Source organism: Cinclus cinclus, chromosome 1, assembly GCF_963662255.1.
Source record: "Cinclus cinclus chromosome 1, bCinCin1.1, whole genome shotgun sequence".
Classification (NCBI taxonomy): Eukaryota; Metazoa; Chordata; class Aves; order Passeriformes; family Cinclidae; genus Cinclus; species Cinclus cinclus.
The window spans coordinates 120,452,704-120,479,906 of NC_085046.1; the positions used below are offsets into that span (position 1 = coordinate 120,452,704).

A 27,203-nucleotide genomic window follows, 5' to 3' on the forward strand; every position below is an offset into this window, starting at 1 on the left:
GACTGCAGAAAAATCAATCTTGGGCAGAATTTAGTGGAAACTATAGATTCCATAGCAGAATCTGGGTTTTCTGATCCCAGATACCCTATGTATTTTTAAGATTTAAAACACTGTAGAAATTAAACATTAGCTGTCAAAAAATTTACTGCAGGAATAAATATCCTCTGCCATTTAAGGAATCTTATTTTGTTTTAAGCCAACCATATAATCACTATTGTCTAAACTGATAGCTACTGGCAATGGCAAAGCTCATCACCTGCAAGCTCCCTTGCCACTGTTCTTTTGGGAAAACTATCTTAAGACAAACAGATGTTTCTGCTGTTTTAAACCAACAGGAAATGGACTGACTTTCTCCCTTTTCCTTTCCTAGCAACAGATACTAGCAAAGAAAAATCTTAGCACAGCTGTACTCAACACTTTTCTTGTAACAATATGTCTGTGTGGGAGGCAGGCAACTAGTGGGAACAAACAGGCCAGGGGAAGTGAAATGTAGCATGCAGAAGATGAACACAAAGAATTAATTTGAAAGTCTGTGACTGGATTATTACACCATAATGTGAATACACTAGCAGGGGAAATAAAAGGATGATGTACAAGATTTTGCTTTAAGATATGATCTGAACCCTATCTCAACTGGTTGTGTGCACAGCTGAATTAAGTATCAGCTGGCAACCTCAGTCCCTTCCAAGCAAATAGATGTTCAAATCATCGGAAAGCTGCTTTAGTACAAACAGACTGCAGGTTTAGTGGCCAAGTTGCAGCCTTATCTTTAAGGAAATGTCTTTAGGTCTGGCCTGAGGACTGAATTAATATGATGAAATGCAGAATTCATGCTTTGTGCAGATAAACCAAACACTTAATTGTCACTGCTGGCAAACTAGCATCCTTTACTCACGCTAGATTTACATAAAAAGAGGAAAACTGCCACTGAAGCTACTGCATTAGAGCATCAATTATTATAGAAGATTAAAATGTGAAGAAAATTATCAGACAAAGCCTTGCAGAAACCCTGGTTTTAATTGATTTGTGCTGGAATTATGACAGTTTAAAATAATGAAAAACTTCAGAATAGAAAAAGGTAACTTTTTCAAAAATGCTTTTGCTGAGAAATTCTTGCACAAATTCATGCTGCCATCTAATGGTCTAAATCAACTATTTGCAGCTGAACAATTAAATCTGAACAATCACTTGCATTATTATTTGGGTTATTCTTTATTTCCCTAAGTTTTAATTCTTTGAAATCAGTATCTTTTGTTCAGAATGAAATAACAGCATATTTAAGGAGATATAACCTGTCTTAACCAAACTTTTAATTTTTATTTCCAAGTAGGTTTTAATATTTCTTCCAAGTTTGTTTTTTTTTTTTTTCCCCAAACCACTGCAAGTAGTGTGAGGAATGCAGAAAGGAGTTTTTGAAAAGTCAGTCAGTAAACAATTTTATCATCACACCTCTGAATCCTTAAAATACAAATTTTAAGGACAGAATTTTGCAACTCTGACTGATAATGCAGTCAAAATACTTCTGACTCTGGCTTTTTTAGGGGAAGAATATTGTACCCTATGGCTAAGGTCTGGAGGTGACAACTGTAGCAAAATAAAAATCCCAGTGGCACCCACTACTGCTCCCCTGTAAACCAAGGGACTTATTTGCTGCAATCAGTTCAAGACAACAGACTCCAGAACTGAGGGTTCACTTCACGTGGGGAGCAAGCACACTGGTCTCCACAGCCAAACAGCTTCTTGAAGCAGAACAGTACTTTATTCAATCAAAAGCATTTCACTTGCATGACTGCCTCTCGCAAAACTCCTGTTACCCAGATATGTCCCTAAAGAGTTTGTTCTTTTAATACTTTTCTCTCCCACTTTTCCCTGGGGAGAGATTGTTGTCTTTTTTTCAGTCCTTCCACTTCAACAGTTGAATGACTCCCACTATAGCACTCATAAAATTATTGCAAATCAACATTCTTAGGATTATTTCTCAGAGCAGGATTCCACTCTAGATTCGGATGCCTAAATTTAGGTATTTAGTTAATGTGTAGAAACAAAGTTGCTATACAAGTGAAGCTCTGAAGAGATCTATACAAAACAGACAATCTAGTTTAAGGCATGACAAACAGCATTCTAGACAAGGAATTGCTCTGACTAATCCTTCCACTGGTTATAAAGGGAGACTGAGTTTTTAAGGCACAGGCAGAGACTACTTGAAAGGCATCTGAGCTTGGATCCAAATCCCACTAGCACCATGAAGAACTGCACCTAGCTGCCTAAACACAAGCACACAGTACAATTTGAGATGCAGTCATGTGCCTAAAACATCCACATGATGTGACACAGGACTGATCCATGAACCAGAGAAGTTTCTCAAAAATAGCTGGAGTCCTAGTGGACCATATGAAATGCTACGATGACTGAACATTGTTTTTAGGGATTCCTTCAATTGCCTAAACTTAGCTATGCAGGGCCATTTGAAATGCTCTAGGGTATCTTGCCTGACCTTCTCCTGCCACTCTAGTAAAGGTCTCCTCTAGGTCTTCTGCTAAATCCATTGGTCCCATGTGGATGTCTCACACACCCTACAATGTCTCAAGCGGCACTAGAGACCTACATTTAGGCAACTTAGTGTCCCACATCTGCCACAGTATATTTGCTTTTGAAAAAAAAAAATCTGCTTTACACACAGCTGTGCATAAAATCCTCCTCTGTTGCAGCAAGCCCCAACATAAAACCTCAATAATGGGAATTCAGCAACAGATATTAGGCTAATCATGTGCCTAGAGTAACAAAAAGACTCCATGAGAAATCAAAGCCTTTCAGATCCAACAACCTTTTATATTATGCACTGGAATATTTGTACCTCAAACAGATGAAGATCTCATGCAGTGAGCAGTCTTTTGCTAAAAGGTAAACAGGGTGCTCAAGCAGAACAGAACATCTAAAAGTCAGGCAAATTTCAGACTTCATTCTCTTTCTGTGAATTAGATAACTAGGTTGTATAACTGTAGGTGTAGTTTTGGAGAAGGTAGTAGCAATAAATTTTTACATTGTCTCCTGCATTGCAACACACACTCTTCAAATTTGCTTTCTACAGCTGTTCTTCTGGCTAGATTTTAATTTTCCCCTCACAGGACTATGTAACTTTTGTGGAACAAATGAAGTTGGGTGAGGATTTAGACTGCATTACTAAGCACTCATGTCAAGTAACACTTCCCTCAAATCTTTTCCCTTTGATGCACATATTAAATCTTAGGTCAGCATTCATAAAAGAAAAAAAAAAAACTTTTCATTTTATTCCATTCTTTCACCATACAATCTTTTATTAATATGACTTGACAATTTTAGTAATTTATCCAATAATCACATAGTCTAGTCTCTCTTTGATCATTAGATTGGATAACATGTTAGTCCACTATGAAGCTAGCAGCTGCAGATGTAGTTGGCCAAAAACCAGCCCTCAAGCTTTCTTTTATTATCCCTCATTTTAAAGTGCTTGTTCAGTATTTAGGCACTGGTCCACAGGGCTGATATACATCACTGCAGGAGCAGAGAAGTCTAAGCAAACAGTTCCATGCAGCAACTGAGTACCCAGCAGGAGAGCAGGCTACCTGGCAGGTAGGAACTACATGCCCAGCTAGGGTAATACCCTGTGTTTTGTGGCCAGGCAGCATAGCTGGCTCCACAAGAGGCAAGGATATGCTGCTGCTTTATTTTTTTTTTTGAGTTTAGTGTTGCAAATGGCACTGTAAAGAAGCATTAATTAACATCAAAGAAAAATGTGCTCAGAATGGTGGCACTATGGAAAAAGAGGAGGAATGGTTCGCGCACTCCCCCATGCTCTGAGGAGAGGGGGCATAGTCTTCTCCTTAGTCTCTATTACACAACATATATGCAGGAAGAAGCAACCCTACACAACACTAGGATGAAGGCTCAGTGCAGCAGAAACTGTCCAAGTGCACAGAAGCTGTAGTTTATCCTAGGGATGCCACCACTTTGCGTGACATGCTTGCAGAGCTATCACACCATCCAAATTCCTTAAAACCAAGCAAGAAACTGCTTTAATTACTTTATTTCCATTCTTTAGCTTGTCATTGTTTTGTATTCCCTTTGTTCCTATATTTCACAAGTGTTTTTAATTTTGAAACCTTTTTTTTTAAATATAGATTTTTCAAGCTCTCTAGATTGTGGTAAGGCACATATTAAGGAATTTTATATAGTAAGAAAACAACTTCTGAATTCTCCAAAAACACAAGGATTGGGCTTTATGATCTCTTTAACTCTACTTTCCAAACTAAAACATCAAAAGCTGCTGCTCAGTTTCTAGTGGTTTTATTTCTTGGCTGAAACCTCTTAGTTTTGGTAAGTCTCTGAGATATAATTTGTTCTGTCACTTACACACATTCTGCAATTGAAAGTACTGCAGGACAATTAAACTTCAGGAATGACTCTCTTCAATTCTAACTGAAGAAAAAAATAAAACAAACCAGCATTCAATGGTATCAAGGCAAGTTGAACAACCCTGAAGTCAGAATTGATACTTTATTTTATTGTTTAACTGCTTTAATTTAAACAGCCATGTTTTTAATTATTTTTTACATTATTTAAGTCAATTGCATTTAAGCCAGAGATGCCAGGGAGTATGGGTTCTAGCATTGGCTACAAATATGAGAGTATGCACATGTTTTGTCCTCAGCACTGCCAACAGTTTTCAAACCTGACCTGCTGTCTCAAGGCTTGGCCTGTGCTGAGTGGTGTGCCAGATCTGGCTCCTGCCAAACACTGCACTGACAAACACAAAGATACATCACTTAGCAATCCGGCCCTGAAAGCATCAGCACCTCCTTCCCCAGAGCCAGCCAGGAAAACTCTTAGATTAAAGCCATAAAAAATGAAATGTTCACCATTTTTAGCTTTTCTGTAACAGATAGTATTTAAACTGGAAGGTCTTCATGTGCCTTTGTTACAAAATTGCTTGAAATTCCAATCTGTGAGTGTTTAAATTGGTTGTATATAACTGGAAAATTTTGAGTGCCAAAAGAGAATCTTCCTATATTATAATCTCTGTTAGGAATATAGAAACCTTTGTTAAATAAGAAGTTGTCTAACATGGCTGGATTCAGGGTTGAGAACTTTTTTAAAAAGCTCTGTCTTATCAGAGGCCTTCAAACTTTCTTTTACCAAACTTGCATGGGTTTTACTTCAATAAAGAAAATCCAGAGAGGACTCCAAGTTCTTATCTACACTGTGAAATAAATGAACTGCAGTATACAGATACCCAAACTATCAGACCTAAGCTTGATTCACATGATTCAGCTTGGCATCACACAGACTTCATCAGCCTGTCACAATATGCAGTATAATGGCAATGACCCAACGCTGTTAACAAGTTAGCCAGCATTGCATTCACTATCTTGAGTGAAGAGTCATGACAAAAACATTCATACCTCATCCAGTTCCAAGGTGGACTGTATTTTACCTACTTAGCTACCCTAAGAGGGTAGCTGACTTGCCCTACACCATCTAACTTAGCAGGAAGAAAGAGACTTACAGGGCTAAGACCTTACCACAGTGTTACACACTGCCTTAAACATCTTGCTCTGCCGTGAGTTTTGCATGCACAAAGCTCTATGAACAGCCAGTATCCAACACCTACCCTGGTGCAGCACTATCAGCACTGCAAGCAACAGGTAGCTAGAGCATATCCTGATAAAAAACACAGAATTACTATGGGAAAATGTTAGAGGGAACATTTGCTGCATTGAAGAGAACAGCTGTGGAAGGATGCTCAGTTGGGACACCTCATCCCTTGCCTTCCATGCTGACCACTAGGAAAATCTTCCTGTTTTCCTCTCACTTGTTTGCGTTCCTTTGCTCCATGAAAGTAGCTATCACCTACACTATAAATTTACAACATCAGCTGCAGACCTTGCAAATGGATGTTGGACCATTAGAAACTTGCTTCAACATCCTCTGTGCAGCATACTGCCCATATAAATACGCTCCACAGCATGTGAGAGAGTAGTCCTTTACACACTTAAATCAACCTAAGCTGTCCTTACATTCCAAGTACACCCTGTCCCTCTCTGGTGAAGGCACAAGCTCTTGTGTGACTAGAAAAGAAGATGTCTAAGTACAGTTGTAAGCCGAGGAGTAACTTCTCCTTTCCTTCCCTCCCCCCTCAAAATTGAATAATTTCCGAGCAGCTCAACTTCCAGTGCTGGAGGCAGGAAATATTCAGGGACACAAAGGCTGGAGACAAATGAAGGAGGAGGAATCACTGCCACTTTGACATAAATCTTCTTTTAGCTTGACATGGAATCTTGACATTGGAAAGCCATCAACTTTGCATGCAAATTGCAGCTCTCAGATCACATTTCCATGACATACTGAAAAGGATCTTTTGTGCCACTTGAAACACTAGACTTTACTGGTATAGAGATATGCCCTGGAATGAATTTAATAATCTATTTTTTCCTCAAGGCTTTAGTCTTGCCAGTATCAAAGTTTCCCTACTGCAGTCTCCTAATCTTAGTCTGTATCTTCACCTATTTAAAAAGTACATTTCTTTAAACAGAGATCAGTAAAGGGAATTCAGACACAGTATGAAAGACAAAGCTTCCAATTTATTTAACATATTTTGTATGTTTTTTTAACAAGAGAAAATAATCTACAGTCAGAAACTAATGAAAATGAAAAAATACTCCATGCAGCATATTATCTACATTAATTCTCAAATCTTGTTTTTAACTTTCTATATAGACTGCATTTTTCGGGTATTTCAGCAATACTTCTATTCCACTACCCAATTCCCAAAAATCAGCAAACAAATGCTAAATACAATCTGGCAGTAGAAGAAAATAAATGTAACATACCACAAGAACATAACAGAGTGCTGCATCATATGCTTCATATTCCAAATTTCACTGGCTATTGTAACAGGTCCAGACTCAGACTCTGTCTCCAGGCTTGACAGTGGTTAGGCTGAGTAGGAGGTGCAGGATCATGCCCATCACAGCCAGTGCCCCACTGTGCAGCCAGGCTGAGCCACCTGGGCTGTGCTGAGCTGCAGCGCCCGAGCCCAGCACAGCTCACTGGAGACAGGGCTGTGCTGCTCAAATCCCTTGGCCACAGGACAGACTATGGTGAGATAAGGGCCCCTGGGCAGCTCCCCCTCGGTACCACCTGCATGGCCCTGCCTTCATCTGACCAGCACCAAGTTTTCACAAGGCCATTATTCCTGACTAATCATGACAGGGTTACCTCCTTGTAAGCAAATCCCGTAAGAGTGTGAATGACCAAGAGGGGTTAATCTCTGCTGAGGCTGAGGTCTGCAAAGTGTGGTGCCCATGGGGAACAGTCCTGTTCAATGCCACTCAGGTCCCAAAGCCACTGAAGGTATAGAAGACTTCTCCTCTTAAAGCAGCATTTAAATGATGCCTTACAAAGTCTAAGTTCCTTTCTTACTGTGACCATAAAGGGCCAACATCACCCGATGCAAAACAAGGCAAGAAACAATTATTTCTAACACAGCAGTCCATCAGCAGTACTATACAGATCATTTTTCTGCTTTCTCTTTACTCTGGCATTCATGTGTATACATGGCGTGTGCACAGCAGGTATGTGCTCGTGCAGATGGACAGGTATGTCCAGTTATTTACTACATAGTTTTAGTTATTATTCTATTTACTAGCCACAGTATTATTATCTATTCTGCATGGGTAACTGCACTCAAATAAGCACAGTGAAATAACAAGTACAGGTTGTGGCCTTCTGTCCTACCCAGCCAGTTTGTTTTGTGATCAGAAAAATCAAGTGGCCTTGGCTACCTAACATGCCCAGAAAAATAACCTTCATGTATCATTTTACCCTAAAACCATAATAATGACTCTCATAAAAGAAAGTTTCCAAATAAGCAAACTTAGAGATTGAGCTAGACACACTAATCATTCTCCATGAAAAGAAATAAAATATTAAGAGTCAATAAGTGCTGAATGTTCTGACATTCTATTTCCACCGATACCTTTCCATAATTAAGTTCAGATTCCAGAATTCCAGATTTTATGCCTTAAACTAGCTTTCATTTTTTCCAGTATAGTGTTATATCTTCTAGTCAATTTAATCTCACTATAAAAGCAATTCAAATAAATGAAGGATTTCTAAATATTAACTAAACTCATTTCAAGCACCATAATCAGCTTTTTAAACCATGATGTATGGAAGCAAAGACCCAGGTGAGCAGTGACTAGAAATATAACCAAAGTAATACAAAAATCAGGCACTGCTCTTTAAAGTAATTAAAGGGTTTCTTCGAGGTTATTTTGGGGGATTTTTGTCTTCTATAATTCTAGGTATTGTTGCTATAAAACAACACAACACACTAGCCAAGCAAATTAAAAAAAGCAACAAAAACAAAACAACTCAGAATGAAGTGTTAAAACTACACTTGCCAAGTTAACATGATTTTAAAGTCTGGGGAAAAGTAAAATAGAATTAAGTAAATGAAATATTTTCCTTAGAAAATTCTGAAATGCTTTTTTTTAACTCCTTAATTTTTCAACACTGCAATAAATGAAATTTCTAATAAAGAGTAATTGTGAACCAAAGCACTCCTTCAGAGTTCATGCCTTTGATCTATTTGATAATTATGAGATGCATAAAAATGAAACTCATCGAGCAAAGCTGTATTAAAAAGGTAACATTTTTCACTGATAAACATGTAATTAGAACTTTCTGATCTGTTTTGGTTTGGTCTTTTCTCATATTACAGGTCATATTTGATCTCACTTTTGGAGCTTCAAAAGGCCTGATTTAATACAGTTCTTCTGGGGACAAATATGTAAAAATGGGGAAAACAACCTATCTCAGAGAAAGAAGTTTTTCAGATTACAAATTGACATAGTTCTGAATATAGGTTTCTAAACCATGAAATAAAGGATTTTTCCTAACTAAACTTTGAAGACTAAGGAACTGAGATAGCTGACCAAGAAGAATAAAAAAAAAAAACAAAGTCAAATAAACATTGGAGAGTGGTTAAAAAACAAAAAACCTGAGAATGGTTTCAAGCAAGTTTTCAAAATGCAGTTCTTCCAACTTTATATTCAATTTCTAAGAAAAGAGTGCTTCATTTTTGATGCTACAGATTCTAATCACATGATATGACAGCAAAAAAAAGCAAAACCTCTCTCTGAAGTCAATGCTCTGCCTCCTCACTACCAAGGCTATGTAATGTGCTTTTTAATGCACAAAATAAAAGCAGTTTTGCACATCTTTATTTCTTGTGATTTGCTTAGGGCACCTGTCTCTTTTAGGAGGTAATTATGCATGTTTCTAAATAAGACTGCAGACTCTCTTTAACAAAATTTTTAGTTTTCTTTTACTCTGAAATAACCTAGAAACTTTTTGAAGATTTAGAACATAAGGATAAAAAAACACAAAATAACAGAGAGTACAAACCTCTGATTGTACATGCCCCGGAAATTATAATTTGCTCTGTAATTGGGAATTGGCTTTGGATCCAATGGCCTGTAGATGGCAGGCTCTCCTCTTTTCATCGCCAGACCATTCAGCTCCACAGTTGGTGTTATACTGCCTGCAAAAAAACCAAGGTAAGTAAGGTGCTTTTAAATACTGAAAAACACACAAGCAGGACTGAGCCACAAAGAGAGCTACATGACATTTTTTTACTCTTAAATTAAAAAGATGTAACTAAAAGGAAATTTCAGCTTCCTTAAAAGACGGGAATATAGATGCCAACTTAATCACAAGCAATGAAAAAGACATTTAAAAATCTCTGTCAGGGATTATAGAATTATACAGAGATTATGGAGATTATAGAATTCATAGAGATTCACAGAATCATAGTGGATTAATCTACACATATGAATGAGAAAGTCAGTGTAATAATCAATAATCAAGCTGGTTATTCATCTTTCCAAAGTACTTATAATATATTATGATACTTTCTGACAGAACTATAAAGATAATAGAATGTGTCTTTCTGCTGAATACCATTAAAAAAACCACAAATAGAGCAAAGAGCCACTGAAACACGCATGAAGTAACAGGCATTACTGCAGTCATTCAGGAGTCTTACAACAAGTTAGAAAAAAAATGTTTTATTTGCAAGACTTGAAAACTTAAGATTATGTCTAAGAACTAATGGTCTCATAGGAGTGATCCAACAGACTGAACAGACAGCTGGTGGAAATCAGTGCAACTACAGCCATCTACTGGTGACAGAATGCAAAAACAGAAGGCAGTCAGTACTTGCCCACTTGCAGGGTTTCAAAAATGCCAAATAAGCTACATCCAGCTTCATTCTTTCTTTCTTTTTTTCTTACATGAAACGTTCAGATACAGTAATCCCCACTTACTCTGTTGCAAGAGAATCCTAAACGAGCTAAATGTGCATTCCAACAAAAAGGAGTTAATATAGTCTTAAAATATTTTAGTGAGAGATTTAAATAAATTTACCCTTAAAAAGCTATGATTAATTTTCCAGTCTGACATTGAAGCTTTATATGCCAAATGATGAAAATATTTATGCAACACTTACTCAAAAACTTGTATCAACAACAATTCTTATAATTTCCAAGGCAGGACATTACTATGAATTCAATTTTTTTATAAAAATATGAAATTTAATTTTGATGAGAAGATACCTGTGCATATACAATGCACCTTTCTTGGAGCAAAATTACAGTGTTACATGATAAAATTTTTAATTAATTCTCTTAAAGCCTATTCCTCCTGTTACCAGATTTTCCCTCTAATAATATGCTCAAAGCCAAAAAACTCTAGAAACTCAGTAATACTCTGCAATGTCAAGAACCAAACTCAGGATCACTTTTCATAGAGGTTTGAGCCTCATTCTTTTTAAGCAGCCAAAGACACAGTGACTATGAAGGAAACAGGGCAAAACCAGGGTCCTGGGTATGGAGAGGCAACGTACTGATCTGCAAAGATGCAAGAGAACACTACCACACCACTCTCAAACAATCCTTCATCGCTAATGCTCAGGATAATACTCACAAGTTCTAAAGGAAATTTACTCCTGTTTTTCTCTTTCCAACACAGAGAAGGTTAACTGCAAAATTACTTCATTTTAATAAAGTGGCTGAAGAATAAATTTTTAAAAGAAGGGGGAGGGACAGACAGAAATTAAAGGGGAAAAAGGGAAAACAGAAAAGAGGAAGGGGGGAAAGGATTGTTTAAAAATAAAAAGTGATAAAATATTCTCACCACTTGGTTTTCTTTACATTAGTTTGAAATTAAGTTATTATTTTTTTCTTTATTGATTAAGACAGAACAAATCATTGAGCATGTGCATGACGTGTACTTCAGAAGATTTTTCATGCACTGATGGCAACTTGCAGGTAACAGCTCAAAATTAAGGATGCAAGACACCAGTATACATTCTTTCTATTACTAAAACAAGTTTCTAGAGCCACCTGAAAGCTTTTTGAAAGCACAGGTTACACTGAAGGAAAACTCGGCATGCAGGAAATTACCTGTCAAAGTTCTCATGCCAAATCCCAGCCTTTTGTTTGTGCCAGAGATGCAGTTTCACAGGATTGTAGTGGATAAAATTTCCAATTTCATTGGAAAGCTATCTAAAATAACTCTTTGGAAAATGTGTTTTATTTAATTCAGTCTGGTTTTCTCCTGTTGATCACATACCATTACTTTGTGCACATCTAAGCATTACCTAAATAATATATTCCTTTACAGTTCAACCATTTTAGGTATGTGCATGAAAAATTCTTCCATGAAAGCTCACTAGAGGTTCTGCGTTATACTATCATACTATAGCTATGTTGATTTTCATCCTACAAATGTAAGTATCTTGTTAAAATTACTTACTTACTGCTATAATATGCCAAAACTTCAACAAGATCTAACACTCAGAAGAAAATGTCATACCTGGGTTATTGTTTACATTGTTTTTGGGTGGTCTAGGCGTTGGTTTGGGAAGGGTAGTTTCATTCAATGCCTTGCTAGCAGCAGCATGTTGGGCCTTTTTAATACTGCTTCCTTCAGCTTCCCATGTCTGTTCTCCAAGAGCCAGCTGCACTGTGAACATCTTCAAAGACAAAGAACAGGTAAACACTGGCAAGATTATCACTGTGGATTAGAACAATCTATATAAAAGTTTCCAGGCTGAAGAGAAACCATGCTTTCTTTTCATTGTATTCAACTCCCAGATAACGCATCTGATTCTTCCAGAGATCAGTGAACCTTATCAGTGAGCAAAATTTGGCCTTTCAAATCACAAAGTAAAACAATGTCATGGTAATATCAATTATCAAAGAACAGAGTAATATTTAAACCAAATAAGAATAACTTCAAAATGATCCTCTGCTCTTGGAAGACTATGTACAGGTCAGCTAAGAACACATTTCTTCATGTATTTGAATATAAGTATACTGTTTTCTAATTTACTTGTAGAAAATACTAAACATGCTACTGAGAAAAAATTAATTTTGCAATAATTATGAATTAGTATAAATTATTACACACTTCTCAAGGCAGCAGAGAATTTGGCCCAAATGATTTTACAGAGTGAATTAATTTCTCACATACCTAGATTTCTAAAAAATAATGCCTTTTGTTAGGGCAAAGTCACAACTCAAATACGTTCAAAAAGATAAAGTAAGAAACAAAATAAGTATTATCTTTTTAAATGAAACTGCAGTTCTTAACGTAAAATCTATAGTGAGGACAGGAACTGTAAACCTCCAGAGTTCAGAAATGGACTAACTGATAAAAACCATCTATTTCAAATTCTGTGATAGAGGGCTATCTAAAGTATCCATGTTGTGCAAATTGTGCAGATAAAACCCAGTGCATGTTTAAGATGTTCTATAGAGTCTATCTTCTATATGGTACATAAATGTTCGGTTTAAATTTGAGCATCTGAGAACAAGGGGATGAAGGCTAGGAACTCAATATATTTGCCATATAATCCCTAAATAAATGGCAGGACTTAATAGTCAGATAGACACAGTAAACTAAGATACACCCACCTCAGAAAACAGACTAACTTACTTCAGTCAACAGAAAAAAGAAATCTACATATTAGTATGAGAAGTATATAAAGTAAAATTTTAATTTTGACAGCTCTCTAATATATTTTAACTTATTTAAGCTTGCTAGATCCAGGACTGAGTTTTTAGAGATTAATATGGTGGGCAGTCTCTAAATCTGCCTTTACATATACATTTATTAGCATGTACTTGCAAACAAGCATTTAAACACAAGTGTGTATGTGTCTCCCAACTCAGCCCTCTGCATGTGCACACACTGCATTCAAACTGAATGCCATAAATACATACTCGTGTCTTAATTACAGTCTTGAGGTTTGGCCAATTGTAATTTTCAGAAGCACAATGCAAGTCCCTCTATCACAGCTCCTACTGCCCTGTTGCTTTTGCCACAGCAGTCACAACAATTTCCTCATGGAAACAAGAGAGGAACAGTCTCTTAATTTTACACTCTGTCAAATGCTACCCCCTCCTGAAAGCTAAGATGGGTATTAGAGCTAAATACCCATATTTATATAAATTGCCTACAAATATGCATCCTTATTATTAAAAAAAGTTGAAATTTGATTTCTGGGTTTTGAGTTTATATATTTTGTATTTTTCAAGAAAATATCAGTTTATAATTTTATAGGAGGAGGAAAATACTGAATTTAAATGAAAATATAATTAATAATGGCTACTTATCTACCTATAACAACTCTTAGTGCTTAGAGCAATAAACAGGAACTCATGATGATAAAGGGCTTGCTCAGTAAACTTTTGCAAGTCAGAGCACTTTCTCACTTAACACATCTGCCAAAAAAACTCCTGCAAAAACCCACACATAGAAGTAGGTTTACTCCTTTATTAAAGGAATAAACCTGCCTAAATCCAAACTCTGCAGCAGACAACAGAACATTCAGGTCCTGGAATACCAGAGCTAAGAGTTCTGCTATTGACCGAGAGACATTTCTCACCTGAGGAAATTTCTGTTCCTTACACCCAATATAATTTACTTGATGTCCAGAGAGCAGGAATGCAAAGACCACCATGCTTGTGCTTGTTTTCACTCTGCCATGCTTGTAAGGTCAGTCTCTCTAAGTTCTGACAACTCTTTACTCTTCACTTCTCCTGTGTAAAACCTCCTCTCCTCTTTCCAAGCTTTTGAAGTGCTACATCCCTTACCCCTTTCCCTCTCTTCTGTATCACCACCCACTTTCTTTAGCCACTGTTCTTTTAAATTTGTGTCCTGAAATGACACTGACATAGAAGGACAGAAGACATTATCAATCTGACTAACATACTCCAAAATGTCTTTTATGCTAACAAAGACTTCCCGATTTTTCTTATGATGAAGAATCCACCTGGTGGGCAGACTCCTAGAAACCCTAACTGCACTGTTAGGAAGAGACAGCTCTCTCCCAGCTGCACTGTTTCTAGTTTTCCATTTCATCTCAATTGTCTAAACTTATTTTCCAGAGACAACTAAAAAAAAGGGTATAAAAATTTATTAGCATTTGTGGGCACAACACTAACAGCTATCTTGTAGAGCACGTCTGAAAAGTGTGAAAACCACCAGCGGTCAGAACAGAGTATGTGTGGGAGCAAAGCAATGTGAGAAGCTCCTTGAATGGCAAAGAGCAACAGCAGCATCACATCCTTCAGGTCATGCTTCCCAGGACAGATTCAGGTCTGTTTCACATATTCTGTCAAGTATATAATCATATTACTATCAAGATATGACACTAAACTGCTAGGAGAGTCATAATAAATTGTATTTCTTTCTTCGCTTTTCATAGGTCAAAACCTGCATAATCTTATTAATATAACCCTTGTTCTTTACCCATTTCTCTTCTTTTATCTCACTGTACACATAACTGTATTTTTTACCACTATGAACACAACTAAAAGAATGAGGTAAATTGAAAAGCTGAAAAATTAAGAAATTAATTGAAAATGTGGCTTTCAGAAGTGCAGATAATGCAGACTTAAGTTATTTCACAGATATCAGTTTCTTTAAAAGTAACAACAAATATGTCACAGAATCAATAAAGTTTGAAAAGACCTCTAAAATTATTGAGCCCAAACTTTGATCAAACACCACCACACCGCACAAACCATAGCACTGTGCCATATCCAGTCATTCCTTGAAAACTTCCAGGGATGGTTATTCCATCATTTCCCTGGGCAGTCCATTCCAATGCTTAACCACCCCCTCAGACAAAAAAAAATTCATTATATTCAAACTGAATGTCCCCTGGCACAGTTTGAAGTTATGTCCTCCTATCCTGTTGCCAATTGCTTGGGAGAAGGGCTCCCCCTTCCATATGTGAACAATTTATTTTCCTACTAAAATTTTAAGTATAAAACATCTCCTTACTGCTGAGAAATGTAAACAGTCAAAACCACACCGCAACCAAAGTAAATTTTTTTTCACAGAAATGGAAAAGAAGGAAACACAATAAACACAATAGCAAGAAATTACAGAAAGCCCAATAAATTCAATATGCTGCAACCTAAAACCAAGCAGCCAGTGTACCCTGTGGTGCCAAACGTCCCCAAGAAGAGGAAGAGCACTTCAATTTCCATTTGCTACAAGGGATGCTAAAAGCAGCCCCACACCTGCTGACATAATTTCCACCACTGTAACACACTCAGCAACACCAGCCAGAGCTGAAGGTCAGTGATTTCAATCAGTTCTGCACTAGCTGGCAACATAGTGTGCAACACAGAAAAAAGGGGCAAGGGCAGAGACAGCCCATGAGGAGCTGAAACTCCTACTAATCCACACCTTGGCCCCACTGCCTCGTGATTTGGCCACTCCAGAAACACTAAGTACAAAGAAGCAACTAATTATGCCAGTGTCTTACTCATATTTTGTCCTCCCCCAGTTTGCTCCTAACTATGGAGGAAATTCAAAATTATATCCAAAAATTACCACGAGGATATTCGTCTGTATTCCCCATCATCTGAAAGCATCCTAATTTTTATTTATTAAATCGGCCATCCAAATTGATACATGAACTAGCCAGAATTAGCAGTCAAATCACTAGAAACTTCTATGTTATAATCACATTAGGATTTTCAGTACAACCCTACATTGTGAAGTTGCACAGTAATAAAGTCTGTGCCCTAGAATGCAAGAATAAAAGACAATCAACTTCATGGACAAAGAATTGCATCAACAAGCACTTTTAAAAATTTGTCAGAATTTGTCATCACCTGCATTACCATAAAACAAATGCAGAGGTAGTTATCAGAGGCATGCTGACTGCAGAGAAAGATTGATGCAGTCTAAAAAGCAAGCGCTCCAGAAAGATTAAGGAAGGATGGTGATACTCTGAAAAGACCTTCATGAGGTCTACATAAGGACCAGCAAATATAAATTCAAAGATGAGAGACAAAGTAAAGTACAAAATGATCTACAGGGCTTCTGTAACAGAAGTGCAGGCATACTTTCTGAAAGTGTGGTAAAAAAGAGCAGCAAAATAAAGAACAGGAAGAAAGCCCTTACACTAGAAATGTAGCTGGGTTTGACAAGCACATTTGTCCAAACCATTATATTATCTGTTCAGCATGTAAGGTATGGCTCATCACCTGGAACTGTGACCTTACCTTGGCATGAGCAGGCCCTCTTTCATTCAGAAGCTTATACTGGGGTTGAATTCTATTGAAACGGGCTAACTCATTTACCAGACACATTGGAGTTTTCTCTTTGGGGTTTGCCATGTTATCTTGGAGAGGAGCTGTAAATAAAGAGTCTGTAAAGTTTTTGTGGAGAAATGTACTCTTCACAACTTCACAAAGCTTTGCAAAAGCAGCATGCTTAGAAAAAAAAATACTTTGGCTAAAACACAACTTTTGCATATATGCTAAATACAAAGTTCAAATACCATTTATATATTAATCACATGAGAATATGAAATTCACAATAACAATTTTAATTACATGCAATTAAAAAAGCCCCCAAACGATATCTTTCCAAAATGTCTTTGTGAAAGATGACAGTGCAGGAGAGCATATGCATATTCTGTATTTTCTGTGTCACCAAAGCTTGCTGTCAGGAGTATACTGGTTCCTGGAATTGACTACTCTTTCAGAATGTTTTTTCCACACTTTGAAGCAGAAGTGGGTAGCATAAAAGTTATGAAACAAATACAGTAGATGAAACCCAGTGGTTTCTGCCAGTTTCTTCCCAGTGTTTTAGACTTTTCTCACAATACTGAAGTTACTCTCAGAACACTCCCATAGAACACCTCTCCCTTTAAGGATTCAGTTCTAGTTTTTTTAGACTGTTTCACTTTCTGTGGGTTTTTTTGCAATTTATTTGTATTTATCCCTAAAACACACATATTGTCATTTCTTGCTTAAATTTTTAGGACAACACTTCTACATTTTATACCCAGTTCAGCATAGGAACTACAGTGTTTATTAGGCCACAAAGGAAACATCAAATACTGCCAAGCAGTCAGAAGACATTCTGTTCTAGGGAAGAGAAATAAAACTTGGAGACCTTCCTGCCCCACTAAAACTTCTCCATAAAAGATACACTGAGAATCTGACAAAATAGACATGTTCTTTCCTGAGCTTTTATATCATTGATCAGAACTTCACTCCAAATCCGAGCTCAATAAAGGAATTAAACATAGTAAAAATTTATTTAACCAGAATATTTTCCTACATGGGTTTTCTCCCTTATTTTAATCCTCTTTAAGACCTAATTATTATCTTTTTCAATTAACAAGTCATCAAAAAAATTAATTTGAACACCAAAGAAACTATATTTGGACCAACTTACCTGGGGAGCTGTTCAAAGACACAGGATCCACAAGGCTGGTAGTAGGACTGCTACAACTGGCAGCTGATTCTGAAATGGATCCATTCATTGAGGACGGCAGACTCAGTGTATTTGTAGCTGTAACTGGCAGGGGTAGCACCACAGGGGCCATGGTGGGTCCAGAGAGGTTTGCTGTAGTCTGCATTTTAACTTGTGCCATTGCCTGTCACTGCAATAAACACATTATTATCAGCAGAGCGTTTTGCATTTTCAATGTCCAATGACTAGTATTACCAACACTCCTTTTCCACTCCTAGATCTGGGTCACAAAACTGTCCACAAAAGTCATGCCTCTCCAAACATTACTTCCAAATGGATGCACAGAGAAACAGAACTCAGAGCCAAAGAACATCACTGGAGAAGAATCCACACACCCTGGGCTCCAGGTTCTGTTTTTCAATGATGGGGTCACCCTGCCTGAAATATGGCAGCAAGAATTACTATTCTAGAATTAAATTCTACACAATTATTCTGCTGATGAGATAAGCACTTGCTAGTATCTTCAAGAGAGGATGACTTTGCAACCAACTGCCATAGCAAACTTGCAAACTTTGCCATTGTTTTATCCAGTTAAGTGTACCTAATGTACCAAATAAGGCCACAAGAGAAAATCCCTATTTTTTGGCCTGTTACCAAACTAGGAGAGAGAGAAAAAAAGGAAAAAAAAAATGTACACACAAACAGACAAGGAAAAAAAAATCAAAGATGCAATTTGTTAAAAAAAATTCACTGCTTATTCAGTTAACAGGTGGAGTACTTCAATAAATTACTGGCAGAGGTACCAGGATTTCCTAAACTAGTTTTTAACCCAATGGGTAAAACATTTACCTGGAATATGCCAGGTACTAATTACCTCTTTTTACCTGCCCAAATTAGCTTCTTTATTGCCAATACCTGTTCTCAGGCTAGGTCTACATGCAGAAACAAACCAGGGTCATGCATAAATAAACCACTCCATACTACTCAGTGAGAGTATGCTCCTTGGCAAAATTTGGGCTACTGGCTGAAAACTGCTGCTGCTGCAAAAACCACACAGAACAGTTTAGGGGCCTGCAGGCATCCCAGGTAATCCACTCAATTAAGAGAGAAACCAGTCATTGTCAGTCATGTGGGTAAAAGGTTTGGGCTTCTCCTGTCCCACAGGAGCAGGATGATACATTTTACTCAGCAGCATAGACATAGACTGCATTATTCAGGGTTCATACACGTGAGCTGATCCGTACAGAGCGGATAGAGAGACAAAACCTGTGAGAGCTAACAAGCAGCCTGGGCAACTGGGACTTCTGCCAGAGGAAGCTCTGGTCCTGCTGGCTGAAGAGCAGGGGTTCAGCTCTCATCCATCACAGGCAGCACCCCTTACCACTAAGCTCTTTGCTCCTTCTGCTGGGGAAATTCTCTCTCCCTATAAAAAAAAAACAAAACCAAAACAAAACGAACAAAAAAAAAAAATTCAACACCTGAAAAACTTTCTAACGAAGGGCTTCTTGAAATGAATAACCTATATAAAAATTGTTGATTACCATCAGTATTTTTGCCCCTCCCTTCCACCAATCCATGAAAAATATCCAAGTATCTTTACTCAGAGGGACAGTATTGGTGGATTAAGATCCTAAATCTCTCATTACACCTTGGAGTACAAGTACTTTAACACAGTTGCAGCAGTATAATGAAAATAATAAATCCTATTAGTCTGACTCTGTGCTTTGGAGAAGAGATTCAGACTGGAATGCCATTTTTATCACTGAGGAAAGACAGATAACTGATTTAAGTCTCTAGAAAGGTAAAAGTAGAAAAAAAATTAAAATTGGGATGCAATCACCTGCCCTTCTCATAAGTATCTTTGGTAAAATACTAATAGAGACAGATTTAAAATCTACATATGCAGCTTGCTATATGTTCAAATACATCATGTCTTAAACAAATATGTACTAAATTCATACCATACAAATCCTGCTATCACTTCAGAGCAAACACCATTCAATATAGCAGCATTGTTAGAAAGGCTTAACTTAAAGACTGAGAAGGTGTAGAACTACAGAAGTCTTTGGTACACAACATATCTGCATCTGGTTTTAAATACATTAGTATAAACAGGAATTAACTGAAAAGGTTTCTTAACTGTAAACAATAAAGTCAATGGTGGCAGAATCAGGTCATATGTCTTAAACATATTTAAAATGAAACCAACATAACATGAAATATCATAACAACTGAAGTTTAAGAAACTCACAGTATTTACAGCACTTTAGTCTACTAACATGAGTACAAAAAAGGCATCACTGATATGGTACTGCATGAAATACTACTGAACACCTGGACTTGAGCCCTGCCAGTTGTGAATTGCCACTTCAGCTTCCAGCATTTTAAAAGTTTATTCTTCATGAAAGCAGAACTTACTAATAACCAAATAAAACATTACATTCTACAGTATTGATATGCTAAAGGAAGAAATTGTGGGATGGATCCTTTCCTATTATTAAGGATAAAACAAGAAAAATCAGTTTAAAAATAGTATCAAGGAACTGCAAAAATGAACAAGATACGGTTTAGGGGAAAAAAAGACACTAAAAGTGAAGTACATAGAAAATTCTGAAAATTCTAAAATTAGAATTTATCATAACATATGGGGTGCTGGGTGATGTTTTTTTTTAATACATCTAAAGCTGCAGAACTCCTACAAGAAACTAACTATTTTGTAAATTAATCTGTATAAGCAAAGATGCCCAGGCAGTAATATAATCACAGAGACTAATTCTTAAGCAGATGAGATACGGAGATACTAAATTTTTAATCAGGTCTAAAAAAATCCATTAGTAGACAGACAACAGAAAGAATACAGTTGATAGTGATGGCCTGCTATTTTCACACTACCAGGCAGCAAATCTTTGGTGTCATGACAAAAGGTGAAACAATTATGTTCTACCATTCCTTTACATTTTTAACATATTCACACCAGTTTTGTACTGTTTTAAACATTGAAACAAAAGCATTTTTGGGCCTTCCAGCCACAAGCACAAACAAAATAAAATACACTGCAACATAACATGTAGGACTTGGGGAACAGAGATTTCACTAAGCTGGTCAGAGATGAAATGCAGTTATATAATCAAAATATTTTTACATCTTCTACACAGATATTTTTGAAAAATCTGATGTATACAAAAGGGATGGTTCATTTAGGATACTAAGATTACAATAAGAGGAGTCCCCACACCCCACTTCAGGAGGCTACCTGACTCACATCTAGGAAATTCTTACACCCAGGTGTCTCCAGAGAGGCTTCCCTTCAAGTTCAGCAGCGGTCACAGACACTTGCTCATCTCAGAGAAAACTGCACTGCACAGCTGTGCCTTCCAGCTTTGTGCCTTTATTCAACTGCCACGTCAAGACACAATAGAAATTATATTTCCTAATGTTTTAATCACACACATCTATCCAGTCAAAGTCTGCAAGTTGCAGTGCTGCCATTTCTGTAAGGCTACACTGCAGGGCTTATGGCATCTTATGAGATGCTGCAATGGTTTCTCCTCCATGGCAGTCTCATGCACATAGATGCAGTAGAAATGCAATAGCAAACACATATAGGGATGCAAATACACTAGAACTGCATTTTACTTCACTTCCCCTTTTCAGCACTTGCTACATAGGCAGCTACACAGGTTTCATTAAATAGATGGTATTGACTTTCTTATTAAACTGGGTACAAGCCCAGAATTTTCCTGACAGACCAAAAACAACCAAATCAAAATAAACTCACACAAAAGCAATAAAACTAAACTCCTCACATTTTAAAGTGAAAATATTGCTTTTTTTTTAATATATCAGTAAACAACATTATTGTGAGTTGACCATGTCTGTATACCAGGTGACCACAAAATCTGCTCTATCGCTCACCACCTCTGCTGGCCAGGGGAGAGAAAATATAATGAAAGACTTGTGGGTCTAGACAAGTGCATGAAAATATTACTCACCAGCTACTGTCACATGCAGAACAAACTCAGCTTGGGGAGATTAAATGAATTTATTATCAATCAAATTGAAGTATAAAAACAAGAAATAAAACCTAAATCTTAAGAACTCCTTCCTCCCACCAGTTCTTTCGTCTCAGGTTAAATTCAATCCTGAATTCTCCAAGACCCAAAAGGATGGCAAACGGGGGTTACAGTCAGTTCATCACATGCTGTCTCTGCCATTCCATCCTGCTAAGAGGAAGACTCCTCATATTCTTTCTCGGCTTCAGCATGGGGTCCCTCCCACAGGCAACAGTCCTCCACAAATTTCTTCAACATGAGTCCTTAACACAAGCTGCAGTTCTTCATGAACTGTTCCACTGTGGATCCCTTCCACAGGATAGCATCCTTCAGGAACAGAATGCTCCAGGAGGGGCCTCCCACAGGATCACAAGTCATGCCAGTAAATCTGCTCCAGCGTGAACTCCTCTCTCTTTCTATGGGGCCACAGATCCTGCGGGTCTCCCCCATGGGCTGCAGGTGGATCTCTGCTCCACCATGGACCTTCATGGGCTGCAGGGGCTGAGCTGTTTCACATGGGCAGCACCATGGGCAGCAGAGAAGTAAGTCTCTGCTCTGGTGCCTGGAACGCCTCCTGCCCAGAACTTGGCGTCTGCAGAGATGTTTCTCTCCCTCTCCCACTTTCTGTTGTGCAGCAACTTTTCCTGCTTCTTTAACCTCTTATCCAACAGACACTACCAACAACACTGACAGGCTCAGCCTTGGCTAGCAGCAGATTCATCTCAAAGCCAGCAGGCATTGGCTCCATTGGACACAAGTGAAACTTCTGGCAACTTCTCACAGAAGCCACCCCTGTAGCCCCTCTGTTACCAAAACCTGGTCATGCAAAGCCACTACAAATACTGTTACATTTACAGATGCAGAATACCTCTAAAAATTGTGAATGCACTTATATCATGCTAAAAGCACCATGCAGCATAAAGAATTAGTTAACACTTTTTCTGTTTATTATTGCTTTTTGTATTTTTCCAGAATTACTTCATAGCCTTAGATCTTGTGACATAAAGTATGAACTGAATGCTCAGGTGAAATTATTCTTAAACTATGTCACAGTAATTGAATAAATAAAGACAGATAAAGTAGATAAAACACTACAAAAGGCAGAAAGCATGGACAAAGAGTTTTCAAACCAAACAGACTTGTACAATGTGGGAAAGTTGAAAAAGCAGTATTAGAAAGACAAGCTGTATGCACAATCAACAGATAGAGAAACTAATGACCTCAACAGTCAAAACAGAAGGCTAGCCTTCATCTATGCACAAAGTGAAAATGCACATATGTAGTAGAGTCACCACACTTTCACACTGCTCCATCATACAACCCAGAATATCAAATTTAATGTGTGCACAAGTATGTAATGGTGGCACATACTACATACTTGTAAAAGACTTTACAAATGGAACAAGTGAGCGTCAGTCACTGCTGAACAAGAAAAAATACTTGACATATCTTGTATAACCAAGAGTTCTGCTTATACCTTCTGATCAGTGCTCATTTCTCATAAAAGTATTACATTAATGATCCCTGATCCTTTTCTGCAGAACTGCTACCCAGCGAGTTCTAGCCTGTGCTCTCTTTGTGAATCTGTTTCCTAGCTAATGAGATTTTGCTCTTGTCTTCTGTGCATTTTCTTATTAAAAAAAAAACACCAACAAAACAGAAAAAAAGGAAAAAGACAATTTTTTTTCAAGATCACATCAAATTTCAATTCTAATTCCAAAATGATTGCAAGTCTTCACTAAGTCTGCTTTATAGCATCTCAGATTAAATAAGTGTACTGTTTTATCCACATCATTAATGAAAACATAATCATTAATGAAAACATTGAAAGGTACAGGAACAGCAATCCAATAGGCTGGGGGCAGTGCCTAAGCAAGCAGCAAGCACCTCAAGGGTTTTTTCCAGACCAAATCCTATTTTGGTTAGAGGCTTATTAATGTGATTCTTCTGTGAAAGTCCAGAACTAAGTTAGTTCTAGTTTTAAAATTCCATAAAATGCTCTGTTCTCCTGTTCTACTGATATTAATTCATTGGTTCAGTTACACAAAAGCATACAAAACTGCCTAAAGGTAAAACATATTTCTGGTGTGCCATTTCTCACTTTTACACCAAATATTTATACATTTGTGGACATTATAAAAAGTACTAAAGAAGTTAAAAACCTCATGCAACATTTTTTTTACTGTGTTATATCTAGGAGTTTGTTTGGGCTTGGCAAAAACCACACAACTCCACATTACCTTCAGAGCAGCACTTTTGTCTTCTAAAACCAAGTAACGAGATGGCCACACAGTAGCAGTTTAACAAGAGTATGACTTAAAGCAACAATTAGCAGATGGTTATCCAAACTTACTAGCAAAATTTACCTTATTTATACAGTATTTATTGATTTATTTATTTAAATAGCAAAAATTAAAACAATAGGCATGAAATTGCACAGGGTTTCTCTGTTTTTAAAAACATATATATTTTTTCTATAATGATGCTGGTCCCCCCGTTTGTTTTTCCCATTTGCTTCTCCATCAGTTTCATAGCTTTTTGCCTTACGAGGAGTGATTCGTCAACAGCCAAACTGATTTGCTGCCAGAGCAAGGGACAATCCCATGTCCTCTCTTCCCTGAAGCAAAAAGCCAACACTTTTTGTCCATCTCACTGAACCAGTCCATGTGGCAGGTAAGGAGAAAGATCTGGTCTGTACAAGGAGGGCCACAAACTCCTGACCTAGAGTGGGTGCAAGGAATTAGTCCTTTCAGCTCCTGCTAATCAGCTTAGCTTTGCTGTCAAGCCATACACTGAAGTTCATCTCCTTCACACAGTTCCTCACAAAGCCCATGATCTCATCCCTGATGATTACATTTTCAGAAACCTGTGGCCTGGTTTCTTTTTTTTTTTTCTTTATTGTGTCTTACAGTAGATATATACAATGGATATATGAACACAGCAACCAGCTAATTAGAAGCTAATTAATACATGACAGAGTGAAGTGATGCCTTAAAAGCATTTTACTCTGCAGAAGTATAAGACGGGTGGGGGAGAAATCACTAACTCTTATTTTCATTGTTTTGAATTTTCATATTTTACATGCAAAGGAAGTGACACAGAATATTAGGGACTAATACCCAAAATTTAAGGTGCTGCAAGGCTTACAAAAAGTTCCCCTTCTTGCTCAATGTCAAACTCAGTACCTGGAGACTAAATACTACAGTTTCTTGCAATTTGTTTCCTCTGCTCTTGGACTGGAGCAGAAAAGGGTTGTAGATAAAGCCCTGGGAAGGTAGGGAAGGGCCAAGCAGCTGCAGTGAACACAAAGTCACAACATCAAATCCCACCATGCTTTCAGATATTATCACCCACAGAGGACTATCCTTTGCCAGCTCTCATGTACTATCAGTAAGAACCTTCCTGAGGAAAGGAAGGAAAAGTATTTTTGGAAGAAAAAAGCAAGTAGGAAACAGATTAAAAATCTGCAGTCATATTTTTCAACTACTTCTTCAAACAGCAGTCAGCTCAACCTCCCTGTTAAATTACTACACAGAACAGGCACATTACAACAACATAAAAGGACTTAAAACTCAGAAAACTGAGGTAGAAACTGCTTCATCTTGTACACTTCTTTCATCATGAAACTATATCTGTTCACTAACTTCCAATATGATGTTGATCCAATTTGCTACAAAAAGCATGCAAGTCTCTAAATCAATGACCACATTATCATTATCACAGAATCACATTATATGGGCGTATATATTATTTACATCTGTCACTGAGTTAATCATTCTTTAACAACTCACTTTAAAATAGTTTAATGAAAATTTGAAAAAAAAAAACAAAACACACCAGAAAAATAAGGCAGCTAATTATGGAATCAAAGACTAAACCTAAAGATTTTCCCAGTCAACAAAATGGCCAAACATGGGGACATTTGCTGCCATTTAATTAATGAAGTGTTAGCAACAGAGCAAGAACAGAAGTCTTACCCTGCAATCAAGATTTGATTTATACAACTTGAAATATGTAGAATATGACAGAGTTAATATAATATGCAAACATTTAGCATGTAGCAAATTACTTAAACCACTACAGCAAAAGCCAAGTAACTAATATGAAAAATCACTGATCTCAAAGCCATCTATGTGCACAGTACCTCTCACATCAGCACAGTCACCATATCGTATGGCACTGCTGGACACTGAGATATGAAGACACAGATAAGGATGAAAGACATCTATAATATGAGTTCACAAATATAAGCAAGGTGTCTAAATTGTTGCTGGAGTCAAAGGAAATACAGCATGGGTTTAGCATGGTTTAGCAGAGTGTATTGGGTTTGCATGGCCAAGCTTTGGCAGCATGGAGTCACAGGAGTCTTGTGACAACCTCCCAGAAGCTTCCTCTGTGTCCAGCAGAGCCAACCCCTGGAAGCTTGAAAAAACAGATCTGCTGCAAGTCAAGGCTGGGCCAACTAGAAATTGAGGTAATGCCTCCAACATATTTAAGAAAAAAAAATAAAGTCCTTTTTTTCTTCCTGCAGTTGTTACAGTGGGCAGAGAAGAGCAGGGTGGGAATATGTGACAGTAACAAGTGTGCAGACACCAAAGTCAGTGCAGAAGGAGGGGCAGGAGGTGCCCCAGCCACGGAATCTGAAATTGCTCTGCAGCCCGTGGTGATGGCCATGGTGAAGCAGCTCTGCCCCTGCAGCCCATGGAGATCCACGGGGATGCAGAGATCTGCTGCAGCCTGTGGAGGAGCCCCATGCCTCCCCATGCAGGTGGATACCTGAGAGGAAGCTGTGAGCCCATGGGAGACCTGTGGAGAGAGGGGCCCTGCTCCTATTCTGGAGCAGCCTGTCCTTGGAGGATTGCACTGCGTGGAACAGTGACCCACACTGCAGCAGTCTGTGGAAGACTGTTGCCTGTGGGATGGACTCATGTTGGAGGAGCTTATGGAGAACTATGTCCTGTGGGAGGGACCTCACGGTGCAGGTGCAGCAGGGGAAGGACTCCTCTCCCTGAGCAGCAGGAGAAAAAGTAGGTGATAAACTGACCACAACTCTCATTCCCTGTCTCCCTGTGCTGCTGGGGGAGATTGTAGAGCTGGGAAGGAGGGAGGGGTAGGAAGAAGGTGTTTTTAAGGTTTTATTCAATTTCTCACTATCCTGCTCTGATCTTGTTAGTAATAAATTCAATTAATATCTCTAATTTGAGCCTGTTTTGCCCATGATGGTATTTGGTGAGTGATCTCTCCTGGTCCTTAACTCATGAACCTTTCACTGTATTTCCTCTCCCCTGTCCAGCTGTGGAGAAGAGTGATAGAGTGGCT

General features: G+C 37.8%; 2 protein-coding genes across 3 annotated transcripts in view; both read right to left on the reverse strand.

The window, feature by feature from the left end:
* The window catches only part of STAU2 (staufen double-stranded RNA binding protein 2), a 149,951-nt gene extending 131,938 nt beyond the window's left edge, over positions 1–18,013 (reverse strand). For both annotated transcript variants that reach the window (XM_062489605.1, XM_062489596.1), the window contains exons 1-4: positions 17,815–18,013; positions 16,632–16,762; positions 11,917–12,076; positions 9,448–9,583 (exon numbers count right to left, since the gene is read on the reverse strand). In XM_062489605.1, the coding sequence (XP_062345589.1) occupies positions 9,448–9,583; positions 11,917–12,076; positions 16,632–16,762; positions 17,815–18,013 (626 nt within the window). The remainder of the gene's footprint in view (positions 1–9,447; positions 9,584–11,916; positions 12,077–16,631; positions 16,763–17,814) is intronic.
* Positions 17,990–27,203, reverse strand: part of UBE2W (ubiquitin conjugating enzyme E2 W) — a 65,099-nt gene continuing 55,885 nt past the window's right edge. Inside the window, exon 6 of the mRNA XM_062489618.1 lies at positions 17,990–18,022. Coding sequence (XP_062345602.1) covers positions 18,000–18,022 — 23 coding nt within the window. The 3' untranslated portion in view covers positions 17,990–17,999. The remainder of the gene's footprint in view (positions 18,023–27,203) is intronic.